At 36.0% G+C, this 17,243-nt stretch overlaps 2 protein-coding genes across 2 annotated transcripts in view; one reads left to right on the top strand and one right to left on the bottom strand.

Moving 5' to 3' along the window:
* Positions 1-17,243, top strand: part of LOC149786183 (uncharacterized) — an 89,053-nt gene that overhangs the window by 57,983 nt on the left and 13,827 nt on the right. The window contains exons 11-15 of the mRNA XM_089976539.1: positions 8-174; positions 2,626-2,692; positions 3,741-3,892; positions 12,268-12,408; positions 15,793-16,012. Of these exons, the coding sequence (XP_089832665.1) occupies positions 8-174; positions 2,626-2,692; positions 3,741-3,892; positions 12,268-12,408; positions 15,793-16,012 (747 nt within the window). The remainder of the gene's footprint in view (positions 1-7; positions 175-2,625; positions 2,693-3,740; positions 3,893-12,267; positions 12,409-15,792; positions 16,013-17,243) is intronic.
* LOC149786184 (E3 SUMO-protein ligase ZBED1-like) lies at positions 4,392-7,877 on the bottom strand. Its single transcript, XM_089976540.1, has 2 exons — positions 6,618-7,877; positions 4,392-6,119 (listed from the first exon to the last, which is right to left on the bottom strand). The coding sequence occupies exons 1-2, from the start codon at positions 7,737-7,739 to the stop codon at positions 5,622-5,624; spliced, it is 1,620 nt and encodes a 539-aa protein (XP_089832666.1). The 5' UTR covers positions 7,740-7,877; the 3' UTR covers positions 4,392-5,621.

Genomic DNA, 17,243 nt, shown 5'->3' on the forward strand with positions numbered 1-17,243 from the left:
CTGCTAGATTACTCAAAAGGATTTGGTGGCAAGTATGGTGTACAGACAGATAGACAAGACCAGTCAGCAGCAGGGTATGATGCAGACACACGGACAGAACTCCATCCATCACAGACAGATATGAAAAAAGGATTTGGAGGAAAGTTTGGTGTACAGACAGACAGACAGGATGAGGTATCTAGCTGTAGATTTTGTAACATTTGTATTACTAGACATGATCATTGTCTGTTTCAGAGAATAGGATAATCTGATGACTGGGTGCACATTTTAATACTAGAATACTGTATATTCATTATTAATTTGTCAGGGTACCAATTCTTTTGACATTGTGATTGTTACAAACTATGATTTTAAAGGATAAACCAACAGTGATCATTGGAATAAGACAATGTGACCCCATCCCAAATCATGAATTAAAGTACTGACAGAGGGAAAATGGGACCCCATCCCAAATCATGAATTAAATAATGACAGAAAGACAATTGGACCCTATCCCAAATAATGAATTAAAGTACTGACAGAATGACAAAGGTACCCCAACCCAAATCATGAATTAAATAATGACAGAAAGACAAAGGGACCCCAGCCCAAATCATGAATTAAAGTACTGACAGAAAGACAAAAGGACCCTAACCCAAATCATGAATTAAAGTACTGACAGAAAGACAAAGGGACCCCAACCCAAATCATGAATTGAATAGCTGACAGAAAGATGATGGGACCCCTTCCAAATCATGGATCAAATAATGACAGAAAGACAATGGGACCCCTTCCCAAATCATGAAGTGAAGTACTCACAGAAAGACCATGGGACCCATTCCCAAATCATGTAGCAAAGTATTCACAAAAAGTCAATTGGACCCTTCCCAAATACAAATTAAATAATGACAGAAAGACAATGGAACCACTTCCCAAATCGATAAATTAATGTAGTGCCAAAAATATATTGTTTTGGGTACAGCAACAAAGTTTGATACCAACAATAATAAACTTAAACAGCTGTATGGCTTGCCATCACAAGTTACATTGGATATTCAAGCCTCTCTCTCCCCTGCACATCACCCCCCAGACTGTCGCTCTAGGGTCATAATGCATCATATATTTGATGTATCAACTTGCTTTGGTTGCATACACGACAGTTGGAATATGTGATTGTAATTCAAGTCTTTGTATATTTGAACTCTGACTTCTTCCCAGGATCCGTGACGATGCCTCTGTTGCAGATATCACCACATGGGCACCGTAGCTAGAAAGTTGACATAATTTCCATGTAGCAATTTAGGATTTGTGGTAACGGTCAGGTGAACAAACAGATAGAGGACAAGCAGACAAGAGATAAAGAGGGTATTACAACAACCCCAATACATTTTAAAAGTGTGTGTGTAATGAATTTACAGTATCATGGACAAATTAAATTATATAACTTAAGATTTACTTTACACTACTCCAACACAATAATGGACAAGTTAAATTATATGATGTAGGATTTAGTTTACAGTAGTTCAACAGTATGGTGGACAAGTTAAATTACGTGACTTAGGATTTACTTTTATTAGTCCAACACAACTAAACCAAAGCCAGTAGAGCTGGGAAAAGAATTTTCTTTTATTAATAATGCAAACAAACTACAGTATTCTAAGAGGCTAGCAGAGTTGTCATTATTGTTTTGACTTGTCAAGTTTTGACATTATATGAAAATAAAAATAATTAGTTTGAGATGTAAGAAAATAAAATAAAACCGTATACTACATATATTTGCTCTGTTTATGCTAATCGTTGTACAAGTTGTAATGTAAAAACTCAGTGATTAAGCTGACATTGGAGAGTTTGTTGATAAATATGACATGTTGAACATAGGCAGAGAAATTTTAAATAAGATGCCAACATTCAGGCAAGATGATTATCAAAGAGTGCCAGTAAACATAAAATGCACTTACTCAACAAATGAGAAAATACTTAGTGGATGAGAAGTTACATACATTTCAGAATGGAAGCAACAGCATTCCTGAAAATCATAGGATGATTCCCAGTCTTGCAGAGGAATAAATGTACTTAACACATTCACATACACTAGTAAATAACTTAAAAATGGCATGGTTTATTAATCCGATGGTAGTATTCCCTTACCAACAAGCGAGTATTGTCAATGTGTAAGTTGAGAAAAGCTTTTTAGGGTGTCCCAGAACTGTACTCAGATTTCATGTCCCAAGCTGTATAAAACATGAATCTAATAATTTTGAAAATAATCAAGAGTAAAAAGCAGTGACCCAGTTCTACATCACATAATGTGGGCTGGCAGATTAGGGTCAGGTTGTTTTACTTGAAGCCATATTCAGAATAAACAGCAAATACCCACAAAACTTGCCAGCGATTCTGTTTACAGTTGGATGCATGGCTAAATATGATACTGGGCTATAGTCTCAAAAATGACATCTGCCTTCCAGACTATCTTTCACTATGCCTGTTACATTCTCAGTTTTTGCTTTCAGGAAATTAATCCTGTGTTTCATTGTCTCTATAACGGTGTCTATCTGTTACCATCAGTGTACCTTTTTTCTGCCTGTTTGTCTGTCTGTCTGCTCTTCCGTCAGATCCCTTGTTATAGCTTTATACTGTACATTACAGTCTGCTGGAACTTTTGAAGATATGCAGGGAGTAACTACATCCTACAAGAAAACACGAGCAGATTCAAGTAAATATGACTTGTTATTTTCTGTATTATCTAACAGTTTTCACATTCAGTTCCATGTAGATATCTTTGCCATTATCATATTTGTTTCTTCTTCTGAGTTTTAAAACCAAGTGAGTTTATGATGTTGGGCCCCACTTGTATCAGTAATCTTGAATTGTTCTTCATCCATCAATTTATATTTACAATTTTAAATTTCTTCACTTTAAGAAAAGCCTTGACCAAATTCAGCCAAATTTATTAGGAAAATATCTGTTATCAAGACTTTTTATTTGTCAAAACGGTGCTGATTTGTTTATGTTATCAAGACTTCATATTTTGTCATAATGGTGCTGATTTACTTATGTTATCAAGACTTCATATTTTGTCAAAATGGAGCTGATTTGCTTCTTTTATCAAGACTTCATATTTTGTCAGATGGTGCTGATTTGCTTCTTTTTTCAAGACTTCATATTTTGTCAAAATGGTGATGATATGCTTTTATTATCATTAGTTCATATTTTGTCAAAATGGTGCTGATTTGCCTTTAAATGTGTCTGCTACTACTGAAACTAAGAAATCTTTGAACAACTTCTCTACAACTGCTTATCCAACTTTGATCAAATTCTACTAGGAGTAGAATAATGAGTCAAGATTTTTAAAATTTATACAAATGATTTTATTTGATACAGCCATAGTTACTAGAAATAGAAAAGTCTCAATATGGCAGACACATTCAGTTTTTGTACAAATAATGTTAATCTGCTTTCATCGATGTCCTCCAAACTTATAATAAAAAATTGGCAGAAACTATTGACCAGATTGTAGAGACCATCCTTGTACGAAGACATTCAGTATTAAAATTTTCATTGTTTTTATTCATTGTGGAAATTACTGGCAAAATGGATAGAATACCAACATTGTTAATACAAAGATAATGCAGAAATTAGCAGAGTGATTCTTAGTAAAAGAGTAGTCATTAGACATTTCTTGAGTTTGAAAAGTGTGAAGTTTAAGTGGAGTTTCAGTACATATTAAAAAGTTGAATAGAATCTTTGTGCACCCTTTCCAGGTTCTGATGGCGCTAAAAACCTGAAGGCCAAGTTCGAGGGCCTTGCGAAGGGTCAGGTGGAGGATGAGGGGAAGAAGAGAGTTGATGAGATGAGGGCACAGAGAAAGGCAAAGGAGGAGGCAGAAAAAGAGGAGCAGAGAAAGCAGCAAGAGGTAAATGTTTACATTTTATATTATAATTTTGTACTTTTCTTTCAATTGGTAACCAGATCAGATTATGAGTAACTAGATAGGAAGTCAGATAGCAGTATCGGTAACCAGATAGCCATATGTCTAAACAGACAGGTAACCAGACAGCAGTATGCATAACAAGATAGCCAGATAGCAGTATCAGTAACCAGTAGGGGTGAAACGATACGCCTGTGCCACGTATCGATACGATACACGATACACAGCCTATGATACGATACATATCGATACATGTATCAAACTGAAATAGGGATTATCACAGTACATTTGATTAATCATGTGAATGTATATGTTGAATGGTATTTTCAAGTTCAAACAGTGTCAAATATGCAATGTATCAGCAGTGAGTCACCTTGTTAACCTGTTATGTATAATGATAACAGAGAAAAAAATTGAATCAAGATACAATGTCACGACTACTAACATTGTTGTTCTGTGTAACCAAATAAAATATAACAAAATCTTTGATGTGTTTCTTTATCCTTCATTCGATAAAAATGAAATGTTACAAGTTTTGTGTCTGATTCATCATGCAACAACATACTAGAACAAAATAATATATTAAAAAGTACACGTAACACAAAAATACAACAAAAATTTAAAATGCTTAGGATTAGGAAATCATAATTATGCAACCTTTTCTAAGCTGTATACTTTCCTCCTTTCTTCAGTTCAAGAAAGATCATCTTAGAAAATACAAATGATAAACTTCACTGCAGCAAACACTAATTAATTTCACATAAATTGCCATGTGTGTAATTGAAGTCTATAGATGAATTAAAGAAAGTTCCTAATAACTTAAGATGATATCCTCATCAACTTAAATGCATCTTCCAGCAAATGAATAAATCTTCTTAAGTCACAAACTCAGTGTTCTAAAACTAGCTGACAATTGTGATGACTGTAAATGGCATAAATGAACTGAATTAGATAATTCTGCCTAACAGATGCACAGGACTATTACAAGTTTTGTGTCTGTTCATCCTGCAATAACATACTGCAACACAATAACACACTAAAAAGTAAATGTAATACAAAAATACAAAATAAATTTAAAATTATTGGGATTCAGAAATAATAATTATGCAGTGTTAAACCTGAGATCTGTTATATCAATCTATATCACACAAACACCCAACTGCAGTGTAATAACTGAGATCTGTTATATCTATCTATAACACATACAAGCACCCAACTGCAGTGTCAAACCTGAGATCTGCTATATCAATTTACAACTTGCAAGCACCTAACTGCAGTATTGAACCTGAGATCTGCTACATCCATCTTTATCACACAAGCACCCAACTGCAAACAACGTTAAGCCTGAGATCTGTTATATGAATCTATAATACACAGCACCTAACTGCAAACAACGTTGAGCCTGATATATGCTATATCAGTCTATAACGCACAAGCACCTAACTGCAAACAGTGTTAAATGTAATTTCACATAAATTGTCATGTGTATTTGAATTCAGTAACTGAATTAAAGAAAAGTTCATGATGATTGAAAATGATATCCTCATCAACATAAATGCGTTTTCCAGAAAATGAATGAGTCTTCTTAAGTCACAAACTCATTGTTCTAAAACTATCTGGCAATTGTGATGACTCTGTAAAAGGCATAAATGAACTGAATTAGATCATTCTGCATAACATATGCACAAGACTGTCAGACTACTCGTCACAACTTTCAAAGTTTCATATTCTTCTTCAAAAAAATCAAAATATCCACATTCTCCCCAGTCAGAGAGGCTCTTTGTGCTGATACAACATCTCCAGCAGTTGAAAAGACTCTTTCAGATGGCACTGATGTTGCTGGAATAGTCAACAACATCTTGGCTAGTTTGGCCAGCAAAGGGAATGATGTTTCGTTGAATTTCCACCACATCAGTGGGTTGTCACCAATATGTATACTAGATGTCTCATTCCTATAACGTGTTATCTCTGTGTCAGCCCTCTGAAAGAGGGACTTTGATGGCTCCACCTTGACCACGTACACATCTCCAAAAAGATCTTCAAGTGCACCCTTTTTCACTGGAGGCTCATCAACTTCAACCTTCGCTGTTGCTGCTGGTCTGTTATCTCGTTCTGTAACTTGTACTGCAGGAAGCTGTGGTAGTGGGGGAAGACTAGATGGTAGTACATGAGTGAGTTCATCAGTCTTCTGTGTCTTCACTACTGTTTCACACTGTAATAAAAATCAAAATTATATCATATGTACTCCTTAAGTTAATATGAATCTCACAATTTTATGTTAATTAACATTTTAGCATTAATTCACTGGCATTTAATATAAATAAAACATGATTTTATCAATATAAGATCAATATTGAATATTAAGAAATATTTGTGTATATGAAGTTATGAACTTTAAACAATAAAGTTATGTAATAGTTTGTGTGTTTGCTCTATGTGTGTGTGTGTGTGTGTGTGTGTGTGTGTGTGTCAGTGTTTCAAAGGGAGATGAAGAGAATCGGATGACATAAGAACTTTGAAGGTGACTCTGGGGCATACCAAGATCAGTGGTGCATCTAGGGTAACCTTTGGGGACAAGTGTCCAATTTTAACTACCAAAAGAAATTTCATATATCCTTAAAATCTTGAAAGGGGACAATAATATTATGTTATACTTCAACTGCTGCACGTAGATAACACAACGATACTCGTATGTAAATTTTTGACTTACCTCATTGACCTTCACTGTTTGCATGACAATGGAAGCATATATTTGGATCCTTGTAGCATCGTCTACATCAGTTAGAGCCCTAAATCTTGGATCTAGGGCACAACTCTGCAACAGAAACTGCTGCGTGTCCTTGTCATTGTATCTTTTCTCTAGGTCTTGGGAGATTGCCACCTTGACTGCCTTCACAAGTGCAGAGTCACTTTCTTGCACTTCCATTGCACTAATAATACGATGTTTAAGAGGAAAAATCATTGATATGGTAGGTGCTGCTTCATCGCACAATATCGTTGTAATGGTTTTCATTGGTTTGAGCAGTTTGAGAATATCCTCTGCATTTGATACATCATCCTCTGATAAAGTGTTTAAGTCCGTCTCCCTCTGTCTGATTTCCTTACTTAATAGAGTAGCTACAATGGCAGGCTGCTGCTCTAAAAATCGATCAATCATATCATAAGAACTATTCCAACGTGTCTGGACATCTTGGATAAGTTTGTGTTTAGGAAGCTGCAACAGCTCTTGTTTGGATTTCAGCAGAGTAGTAGCAGTTGTACTGCGATGGAAAAACGAGACAATGTGCCGGATCCTTCCAAGAAGGCGTGACATCTGATGAACTTGCAACCCTCTCTGGGTTGCTAGATTTATAGTATGTGCAAAGCACTTGATATGTGGTGTGAACTTTGCCTCTTGAATAGCAACATCCATGTTAGCAGCATTATCTGTTACTATGGGGAGTAACTTGTGGGGCCTTTCCAGTTGCCATTCCTTACTGGCATCAACTAGTACTGCTCCTATATTTTTACCAGTGTGAGACTCGTGTAAAGGTCTCGTCTGAAGAACAAAGCTTTTCATGCACCATTCCTTATCAATCAAGTGAGCTGTGATTGTTATGTAACTCTCTGTAGCCCTTGAAGTCCAACCATCTGTAGTAATGGCCACTGATTCTGCATCTGATATGGTGCTTTGCACTTCTTGTCTGGTGTGAAAGTATAGGTCTGGGATAACTTTCTCTGCAAAGTGTGTTCTTGATGGGATGATGTAGCGAGGTTCCAGGGTACGAATCAGATTTCTGAAACCTAGCGAATCAACCACTGAGAAAGGGCGCATATCATGTGCAATAAACATCGCTATATGCTTAGTGATTGTCTGTGATCTTTGCGATGATGGAATTAATGGAGACTGAAAAACTTCAGTCAATCTGAGCTGACCAGTGGTTGTTGGATGTGATGGCTTAGGAGTAGGAGAAACACTGACCTTGGGAGCTGAAATCTTGTCATCTTTAAAAGGAATTCCAATGGCAATGGTTGGGTGGTGCCGTTTTAAATGTGTAGACATATTTGTGGTGTTTCCAGTATTCCTAAGAGCTGTAAAACAAAGTTTGCAAACACACTTGGACTTGTCTACTTTTCTTACTCCATTCTCATACTCCACAGGATATCCAAAATAGTTCCAGGCCGATGATCTTCTAATCGCAGGTAACTCGAGTTCAATTTTTTCGGCCTTTTGCGTCTGCTCCATTTGACCGGATGTTGGAATCACCTTGGTCACCCCGCTGTTTGTAGTTCATTGCATGAAAGCATCCCAAACGTCTTAGTGATTAAGAATAATCATAAGTTCTATCACCGGTTCCACACCCATACCGATAGTTTAGTCCCACGCAAAGAGAAAAGAATTGACACTTACATTATTATAATAATTTTAAGAAAAAATTTTTCCTTCAGAAACTATTATTAATTTATGTCTTTGATTATATTTTTAAATTATGGTATTATTTAAAAAACAAAAAATAATGTAATTTCCTAGTACAAGGAAACTCTTATCTATAGAACTGGTCCGGGTGCGGGAACGGAGATGACTAACTGAATCTCACACGCTATACTTCCTGTGTATACAAAACAACTACCGCGACAGTTTGGTCTAATGAGCTCCTAATTTAATTATCATAACTGCTGAAGATTTATGTAGCTATTATAAGGTAGATATCGTTTTGTATCGATTCTTCACCTTGTGTATCGATATGTGTATCGAAATGGCAAAAGTATCGATGCATCGATGTATCGATGAATCGTTTCACCCCTAGTAACCAGATAGCAACATTGTGGACAAGAATATTTTTCATGCCATGTCCAAGCTGGTTCATAACATCATGGCAACATCCTCCATGTTAAATTTGGCATCATTGGCAATCTAATGGTTTGCCAAATAATCCAGCAATAGCCTGGGATGTGATGGTCAGGATTGCTCAGGTCCTTAACCAAGCAGCTCACCATACTGTGGCCAGTGCCATGACAGCTTTAGCCAACTTAGACCTAACACAGCAGGATGCATGTCTGTCGTTTGTGTCACTCCTACTCTTGCTTTACGGATGATCCCATTTGGGTTGCCATTGCTCTTTGGAGAAAGAATTGGAAAAGTTCAGGGCAGGCAGCTTGGGAACTGACCCTCCAACTGGACGCTCCCTTCACACAGGCATTTGACACCACACAGCCCCTGCCAGTATGAAGGGATGTTCTACAGACCCAGGGCAAGGGATTTTCTCAGAGGTACACCAATATTGGTCCCAACCCATTGCCAGGAGACCACAGCCTAACTAACATAGGAGGTGATCATACAGAGGCAGGAAGAAGTTTCTTTCAGGCCTCCAAATAGTAAGCATTCATCTATCCCCCCCCCACCTCAAGTGCCTGTGGACAGCCCACCTGTGGGTGACTAACTCCTGTGCTTATGAGCTCACTGGATCTCAATATTCCCTCTGAATGTGTGGTGATCTAGGTCATTTCGGAGGGGCTTTGGGTTTTGTTCATCCAGCCCTCTTCCCTCTTTCTCTTCATGGATGTACTGTAAGATCAGGAGAAAGATGCCTTCCAACAACAGGAGATATGATCGCTCATCAACAAATAGTAGGTGCAGATTGTGCAAAGACCACAATACCCAGGGTTTTATTCAAGGCTGTTTCCAATTCAGTAAGTGAATGGCAAATTGAGCCCCATCATTGATTTGAACAGTCTCACCCGATTTACTGCACTTCCATCCAAAAGGGTGGGTATGCTGTCAGTCTCAACCTGTGTCATGTATGTTTCTCCATTTTGCTTACCATGACAGAGTTCTTCTCTTTGGCCTCAACATCAGCCTTTGGGCTTTTACCCAAGTTATGGATTGCATTGTTTGAAGTACTCACAGAAAGACCATAATTTAAAGAAGGCTGACTGGGCCAAGTTTGAAACACTTTGCAAAAACTAAACTTAACAGAGAGACAAAATTAATAACATTACCAGATGTTTGGCAGAAGTGAATTAGCCACCCCTTTCACATCATAGAGAAACATTATCTGTACAGTATGCCCTAAAACTAAGGCCCAATCCCTAAAACCCTATTTTCAGATCTGTTTTCCATCCTAAATATAAAACAGTATACCAGAATCGACCAAATGCCATTCAAAAATCCAAAATTCATTTGTTTTTGACCACCACCTCCCTTGGTATCTTAAACAACCCAATGTACTTTTTATGCTGCATGAAGGAAAAAATCCAGGACAAGTAATTTCCATTTTTCATAACTTTTATAAGAAACTTCTCTCCAAATTTAAGAACTACACAAGAATTTACACTGATGATTCAAAGGATGATGATAAGGCTGCTGCAGCCTTCGTTAGTGGAAATCACAAAACACACGTTTGCTTGCCGGATGGCGCATCAGTTTTTTCAGCAGAAACCAGGGCAATAGACCTTGCTCTGAAAGATACAGAAACCAAACATATTTTAACTCTTTTCATCTTCTTTGATATCAGTACTTGAGTAACTACACAATAGGAAGTCGAAAACCCCATTACTGACCAATATTCTCATCAGACATACTGGGCTGTGTACCTCTCACAGTACAGTATGACGTTGGTTACCCAACCATGTTGGCATTAACAGTAATGATAAAGCAGATCGTGCTGCTAAAATGGCCATATCTGTACAACCATCTGATTTGAAAATACCATGCATAGATTTTAAATCTGGTTTCAACAAATTCTTATTTAGTAAGTGGCAGGCATCATGGAATTAATCTGTCAATAACATGCTCTGTGTAATCAAGGCATCTTTAGGTGAATGGTCTTCTTCCAACATAAATATCTATAGGGATGAGGTAGTCATTGCAGGAATTAGAACTGGTTATATTTTTATAGCCCACTCCAACATGTTCAAGGGTGAAGACCCACCTGAATGTGTACTTGCAATGAACTCATCACTGTGAAGTATGTTATGATTGATTGTTTCAATCTCCAACCTATGCTCAGTCATTACTAGTGTTCAGCACATGAAGGAACTTTTTGATACAGTAAATTTATCTTGCATTTTAATTTTGTTTGAAGGAAGTTAACATTTATTAAAAATATAACTTGTGTGCAGTCATATTTCCTTCAAGTATTTTTAACCAGTGTGTTCTGTTGTTAATAAGTTTGACTTATTTAATTACACATAACATTTACATCCCCCATTGAGCAGGATCTTCATCATGTTATCATTGTGTTTTTGTACTTTTATTGATAATAAACCTTTTTGATTATGCTTTTTATCGTATAACCTTTTTGCATTGCTATATAGTCTTATGGTGCTTGTGTGCCATAAAATCCACAATCACCCAACCAACCTGGATGAGTAAAGCTTGCCATTCTGTGTCAAGATTAGAGAAGATTATCACTCAGGAGCTCAGCTCAAGACAAAAAAAAATCTTAAATTAATAAATTCTGCCCAAACAGAATGGCACCAAAGTACTTGGTGTTGAATTTTGGATTATTTTTTTTTTTATTAAGTAGGTTTTTTAGTGTATTCAGCTGGTTCATACTGTTAGGATAAACATCATAAATGGCTATGTGCAAGATTATGAGAATAAAAAGAAATTTAGCATGATGTATAAAAGAATATCTTTGGAATTTAGTATGATGTTGTTGTTGTTGTTGTGGGGTTTAACGCCATTTTCAGCACACGATAGGCTATGTATGGCGGTCAGTATTAATGGTGGAGGAAGAACCCGGGAAGAACCACCAACCCACGAGAAGCTACTGGCAAGCTTTCTCACATACCCACATTGGCCAAATCCTAGACTTGAACCCATGCAGACAGAGGTGAGATGGCAGTGATCCGTAATGGAGAGCGCTTTAGACCAATCTGCCACTCCGGGGCCCCAGTATGATGAATGAAAGATTATCTTTAGAATTAAGTATGATATGTTAAAGATTGTCTTTAGAATTTAGTGTGATATGTAAAAGATTATCTTTAAAAGTTAGTATGATGTGTAAAAGATTATCTTTGGAATTTAGTATGATGTATGAAAGAATATCTTTAGAATTTAGTATATGTTAAAGATTATCTTTAGAATTTAGTATGATATGTTAAAGATTATCTTTAGAATTTAGTATGATGTATAAAAGATTATCTTTAGAATTTAGTGTGATATGTAAAGGATTATCTTTAGAATTTAGTATGATATGTTAAAGATTATCTTTAGAATTTAGCATGATGTGTAAAAGATTATCTTTAGAATTTAGTATAATATGTTAAAGATTATCTTTAGAATTTAGTATGATATGTTAAAGAGAGATTTAGAATTTATTATGATATATGAAAGAGTATCTTTAGACTGATAACAGCAAAATGAACTTTGATAGGAGCGTTTGAACAAGGAGAGATGGGAGGCAGAACAGAACCCTCAACAGCCAGAGCCCAAACCCACACCACAGCCAGTACAAAGGCAGCATTCTCCAGAGCCTGAAGTATCAGACGAGCCTGGATACTATGATACTGCTGAGGTAGATTTGGTGCCTTGACCTGTCTGTCTGTCTGTCTCTCTATGAGAATGTCTGTTTCTCTCTTACTTTGAGCTGAATAGAGCATCATGATCAGTAGAACACCAAAGCATGGTTCTGAAGAACCTGGATACAAAAAACTCTAAAGGTACATGTTTTGGCTTACCTGTTTATTTATTTGTTTTTATTTTCATAAGTGCCAAATATGATAAGGGAGTCAGTGCAACTGCAAAAGGCACTTCAATCTAAGACAGCTCAGGAGATGGATTACTGGGAGATATGGAATTGATTAAAGTCTGTCTTCTAGGCTGTCTCTTTGTCTGTCTCTTGTGCTTTCCTCAACCACTGCAGTGGCCATTTTGAAAATCATGTTACTGCTACTTCTTCTGAACTGAAAATCAGATCAGAGCGGTTCACAGAAAGACTTTGTTTGGTATCTAATTGGTCTTAAATAAATAGTGTGCCAATCTGATATCCAGTATGGCCACCACAGCAGTCAGCTTAAAAATCTTGCCATACTCCACCTAGAAAGCCATATCAACATTGGGTTTTCACGAGAAGGTGTCTTATGATGTCTAATTGGTATTTAATGAAAATAGTGCTGATCTGACATCTGTAACAGCCACCATGATTGGCAGCCATCTTGAAGATCATGCTATTGCTACACCTAACTGGGAAAGCCTTTAACCAGATCATTGTTATATCTAGTTGATCCTGAATAAAATGATGCTGATCTGAGCTCATATATGGCCACCATGGCAGCCATTTTGAAAACCATGTTGCCACTCCTCTTAATGGGAAGGTCTTATTGGAATGGGATTTTCGCTTCCTGAGGTGTCTGGTTTGGCATGAATTAAATTGATGCAGATCTGACATTCTGTATGGTCACCATGGTGACAATGTTGAAATTTGTATTATTAAATTATTCATCTAGAATTGATGGTCTTATCAACACACAGTTTTTGTCAAAAGACTAATGATATTTAGTTGGTTCTAAATGAAAATGGTGAACCACGGACATCCACTATGGCTGTCTGAATAAACACATTCAAAATCTTGTTGCACATGCTCCTGAATGGATGACCATATTGACATGGAATTTTCACCAAATGGTGTCTAATTTGTCCTAAATGATAAAAGTACCAGTATTACATCAGTTATGGCAACCACAGTGGCCAATTTTAAAATCTTGTTACTCAGGAGTATCAGAGATGGTTTCAGCACTCAGCATTTGAAAAGAAGAAATAGTCTTATCTTGAACTAGACTAGATCTTGATAAATCTTTAGGTTGCAGTAATTAACGTACAGGAAGTTTATGGTATGCTTTATTTGCATTGAGTTATCTAATGAAATTTATACATACTTCATTTGTGCATTTTAGTTTGGGGAAATTTTATTTGTAAAAGAAGAAAAAACAAGAAGACTGGTTAATTATTTCATTACATTTTATTCATCATTGAAATATAAACAAGAAGTTATTAATATGGTCAGAAACTTCAATTGTATGGATATATGGGCAGTGTTCTCATTAACAGCAAGGAAATGTCTTTATAACATTTTAATTGTATGGATATATGGACAGTGTCCTCATTAATAGCCAGGAACTGTCTTTATAACATTTTAATTGTAGGGATATATGGACAGTGTTCTTATTAATAGCCAGAAACTGTCTTTATAACATTTTAATTGTATGGATATATTGACATTGTTCTCATTAATAGCCAGAAACTGACTTTATAACATTTTAATTGTATGGAAATATGGACAGTGTTCACTTTAACAGCCGGAAACTGTCTTTATACCATTTTAATTGTTTGGATATATGGACAGTGTTCTCATTAATAGCCATGAACTGTCTTTATAACATTTTAATTTTATGGATATATGGGCAGTGTTCTCATTAACAGTCATGAACTGTCTTTATAACATTTTAATTGTTTGGATTTATGGATAGTGTTCTCATTAACAGCCAGAAACTGTCTTTATAACATTTTAATTGTTTGAATATATGGACAGTGTTTTGTCATTAATAGGTACAACTGTTTTTATAACATTTTAATTTTATGGATATGTGGATAGTGTTCTCATTAATAGCAAGCAACTGACATTATACCATTTTAATTGTATGGATATATTAATTAACAGCCAGCAACTGACTTAATAACCATTTAATGTTTGGATATACTGACAGTGTTGTCATTAACAGTCAGGAACTGATTTTTGTATAACCTTATAATTGCATATATATATTTGTATAGTGTTCTAATTAACAGTATGGAACTGATTTTTGTATAACCTTATAATTGCATGGATATATGGACAGTGTTCTAATTAACAGCCAGCAACTGACTTTATAACCATTTAATGGATATATGGACAGTGTTCTCATTACCAGGCAACAACTGACTTTATAACATTTTAATTGTATATGGAAAATGTTCTCATTAATTGGCAACAATTGACTGTATAACATTTTAATTGTTTGGATATATGGACAGTGTTCAAATTAACAGCCAGCAATGACTTTATAACATTTTAAATGTTTGAAGATATATGGACGGTATTTAAATTAACAGGCAACAACTGACTTCTTTCCTTTTACAAAACATAATAAAATTGTAGTGATTTACTTTTAAAAACTGGGGCATCTTACTTACATTTTTGCATTGACCTTGTCTTGTACTTTTGATTTGCTTGCTTCAAAAGATAATGAGAAGGCTGATGGCAGTAGAATATACATTGACCCAAGATTTATTCTTTAGTGTTCTATAGTACCATCTCAGTTTGTGACATGCGTATTGGTTAGCAATATAAAACATGGTTCCTGGCAAGTAAAAACACCTCAGAATTCAAGACACTTTGTTTATGTAGATTTTCCAGTGTTGAGAAATGATGCTATTTGTCTGTACAGTTGTACCACACTATCAGGTTTTGATGCTATGATGCTATTTGTCTATACAGTTGTACCACACTGTCGAGTTTTGATGCTATTTTGTATATATACTTGTCCCACACTGTTGAGTGATGATGCTCTTTGTCTATGTAGATTTTCCAGTGTTGAGAAATGATGCTATTTGTCAATACAGATTTGTGCCACACTGTTAAGTGGTTCAGTATAAATGTAGAAAACGTATGGTCATGAGTTCTTTTACATGGGAAAACATTTATTTTTTAAAATTGCTATTAAATTAGTTGTATAGTTACTTATTTTTAATTCTTGGCTGATTACATTTTATATTATTTTTTCATAATAACAAACCACTTGTTTTGTTTTGCACATATTGCAGTGCTATATGTCCATTATAACTTGATATTGTTTGAGGTGACCTGGTCTATATCACAGTTAAAAAGACCACTGTATTCATATTGGATGCAATTTACCTGCAGAGTGCAAGGAGAAATATTCCCCCACCTGCTGAGGAAGTGAATGAGTATGAGTTGGAACAAGAAGATCCTCAACCTTCACGGGCAGAAGAAAATGAATATGAACTGGGATCAGAGACACATCAGACAACAGATGATTATGAGAATCCCCCCGAACCAGTCTCGGCACCAGTAGGAGGCAGCACTGGGATCAAAGCCATTGCTCTTTATGATTATGAGGCTTGTAAGTATCTGTATAATATGTTTGTCGTCAGCCAGTTTTGTCATAAGGCTTGTGTTTTCTCTGATTGAATCTGGATATATAATGCCCCATGTTTTTCTTGACTTGCTGCATTGGGTCATAGCTTGCTTATAAGTTTAAAATGTGAGAATTTAGGACCAGAAATTGGAGGTCCAGGAAGCAAGTAAAACAGACAACTGAAAAAGTCACGCATTTCAATTTCATGTTGCGGTTTCCATTGATTTGCTTGAAGAGAAAACATTGCAAGGTAAATTAAACAGAATAACAAAGAAATAACTCCAAGAGGTTCAGTGGTGTTTTAATCTCAGTAGAGAGGATATAAAACCCTGTAAATTTTTTGTGCACAGTCTGTTTCTAGTGATCAGCACAGCTTAAGACATGATAGAGATTGCCTTTTTTTCCATCCATACTCTGCTGCACCTTGACTGCCAGTAAAATTGGAACTGTGTGATAAAGCATTGGACAAATTATAAAATGTCATAGCTTTCTGGAGTTGAATTTTGAGTATGCACTCGGGCATGTTTTTGTCACTACTTTTGATCATTGGCAAGACTTATGTATCACTTATTCTACAGTTAATATTGTCAGCATTTGTTAAGGTCAAGGTTAAAGGTTTCTCTGTATGGTTATAAGTCCTGAACCCAGGGAAGGATAACTGTCATAAAGAAAAATCAGGAAGCTCTACCCTTTCATATCTAACTTCATTCCACCTTGCAGCATATAAATTAACCCTCACCTAAGAGCTTCATTCTGCAGACAGTTAATTTCCCATCCCCCATCACTATTTTTGTAGTCAGACCTTTAAAAGAATATTTGATTTTTGACAGTTAAAAGGTCTTCTTCCAGTCCTCTCATTTTCCAGAGTAAATTCAGGAAAACAAGAATAAAATATCATGGCCATACTCCTTCATTGTTTTCTTTTTTTAGTTTAATGCCATATTTTATAGGACAAGATAGGCTAAACATGGCAACCAGTATAACTGATGGAAAAAGAACCTGGGAAAACCCCGACCCAGCCCATGGGAAGCTACTGGCAAGCTTTCTCACATTCCCAGATTGGATGGGCCCAAGTCTTGAACCCATGCAGAGAGGTGAGATGGCAGTCATTGGTAAAGGCAAGCACTTTTAAACCATTTGGCCACCCAAGGCCCTCATACTTCTATATGTATAGATGGTTTGATGCATGTAGAGCTTTGTCCCCATACTACCACAC

The sequence above is a fragment of the Sinohyriopsis cumingii genome, chromosome 12 (assembly GCF_028554795.1).
Source record: "Sinohyriopsis cumingii isolate HCF-2022 chromosome 12, ASM2855479v2, whole genome shotgun sequence".
Lineage (NCBI taxonomy): Eukaryota > Metazoa > Mollusca > Bivalvia > Unionida > Unionidae > Sinohyriopsis > Sinohyriopsis cumingii.

What these genes read in the sequence shown, in the direction of transcription:
- LOC149786184 (XM_089976540.1), bottom strand. Translation starts at nt 7,739, where the DNA reads ATGTTTATTGCACATGATATGCGCCCTTTCTCAGTGGTTGATTCGCTA. An exon ending in AAACAGTGAAGGTCAATGAG is followed by an intron (nt 6,120 to 6,617) that starts GTAAGTCAAAAA and finishes TTTTTATTACAG; the next exon opens with TGTGAAACAGTAGTGAAGAC.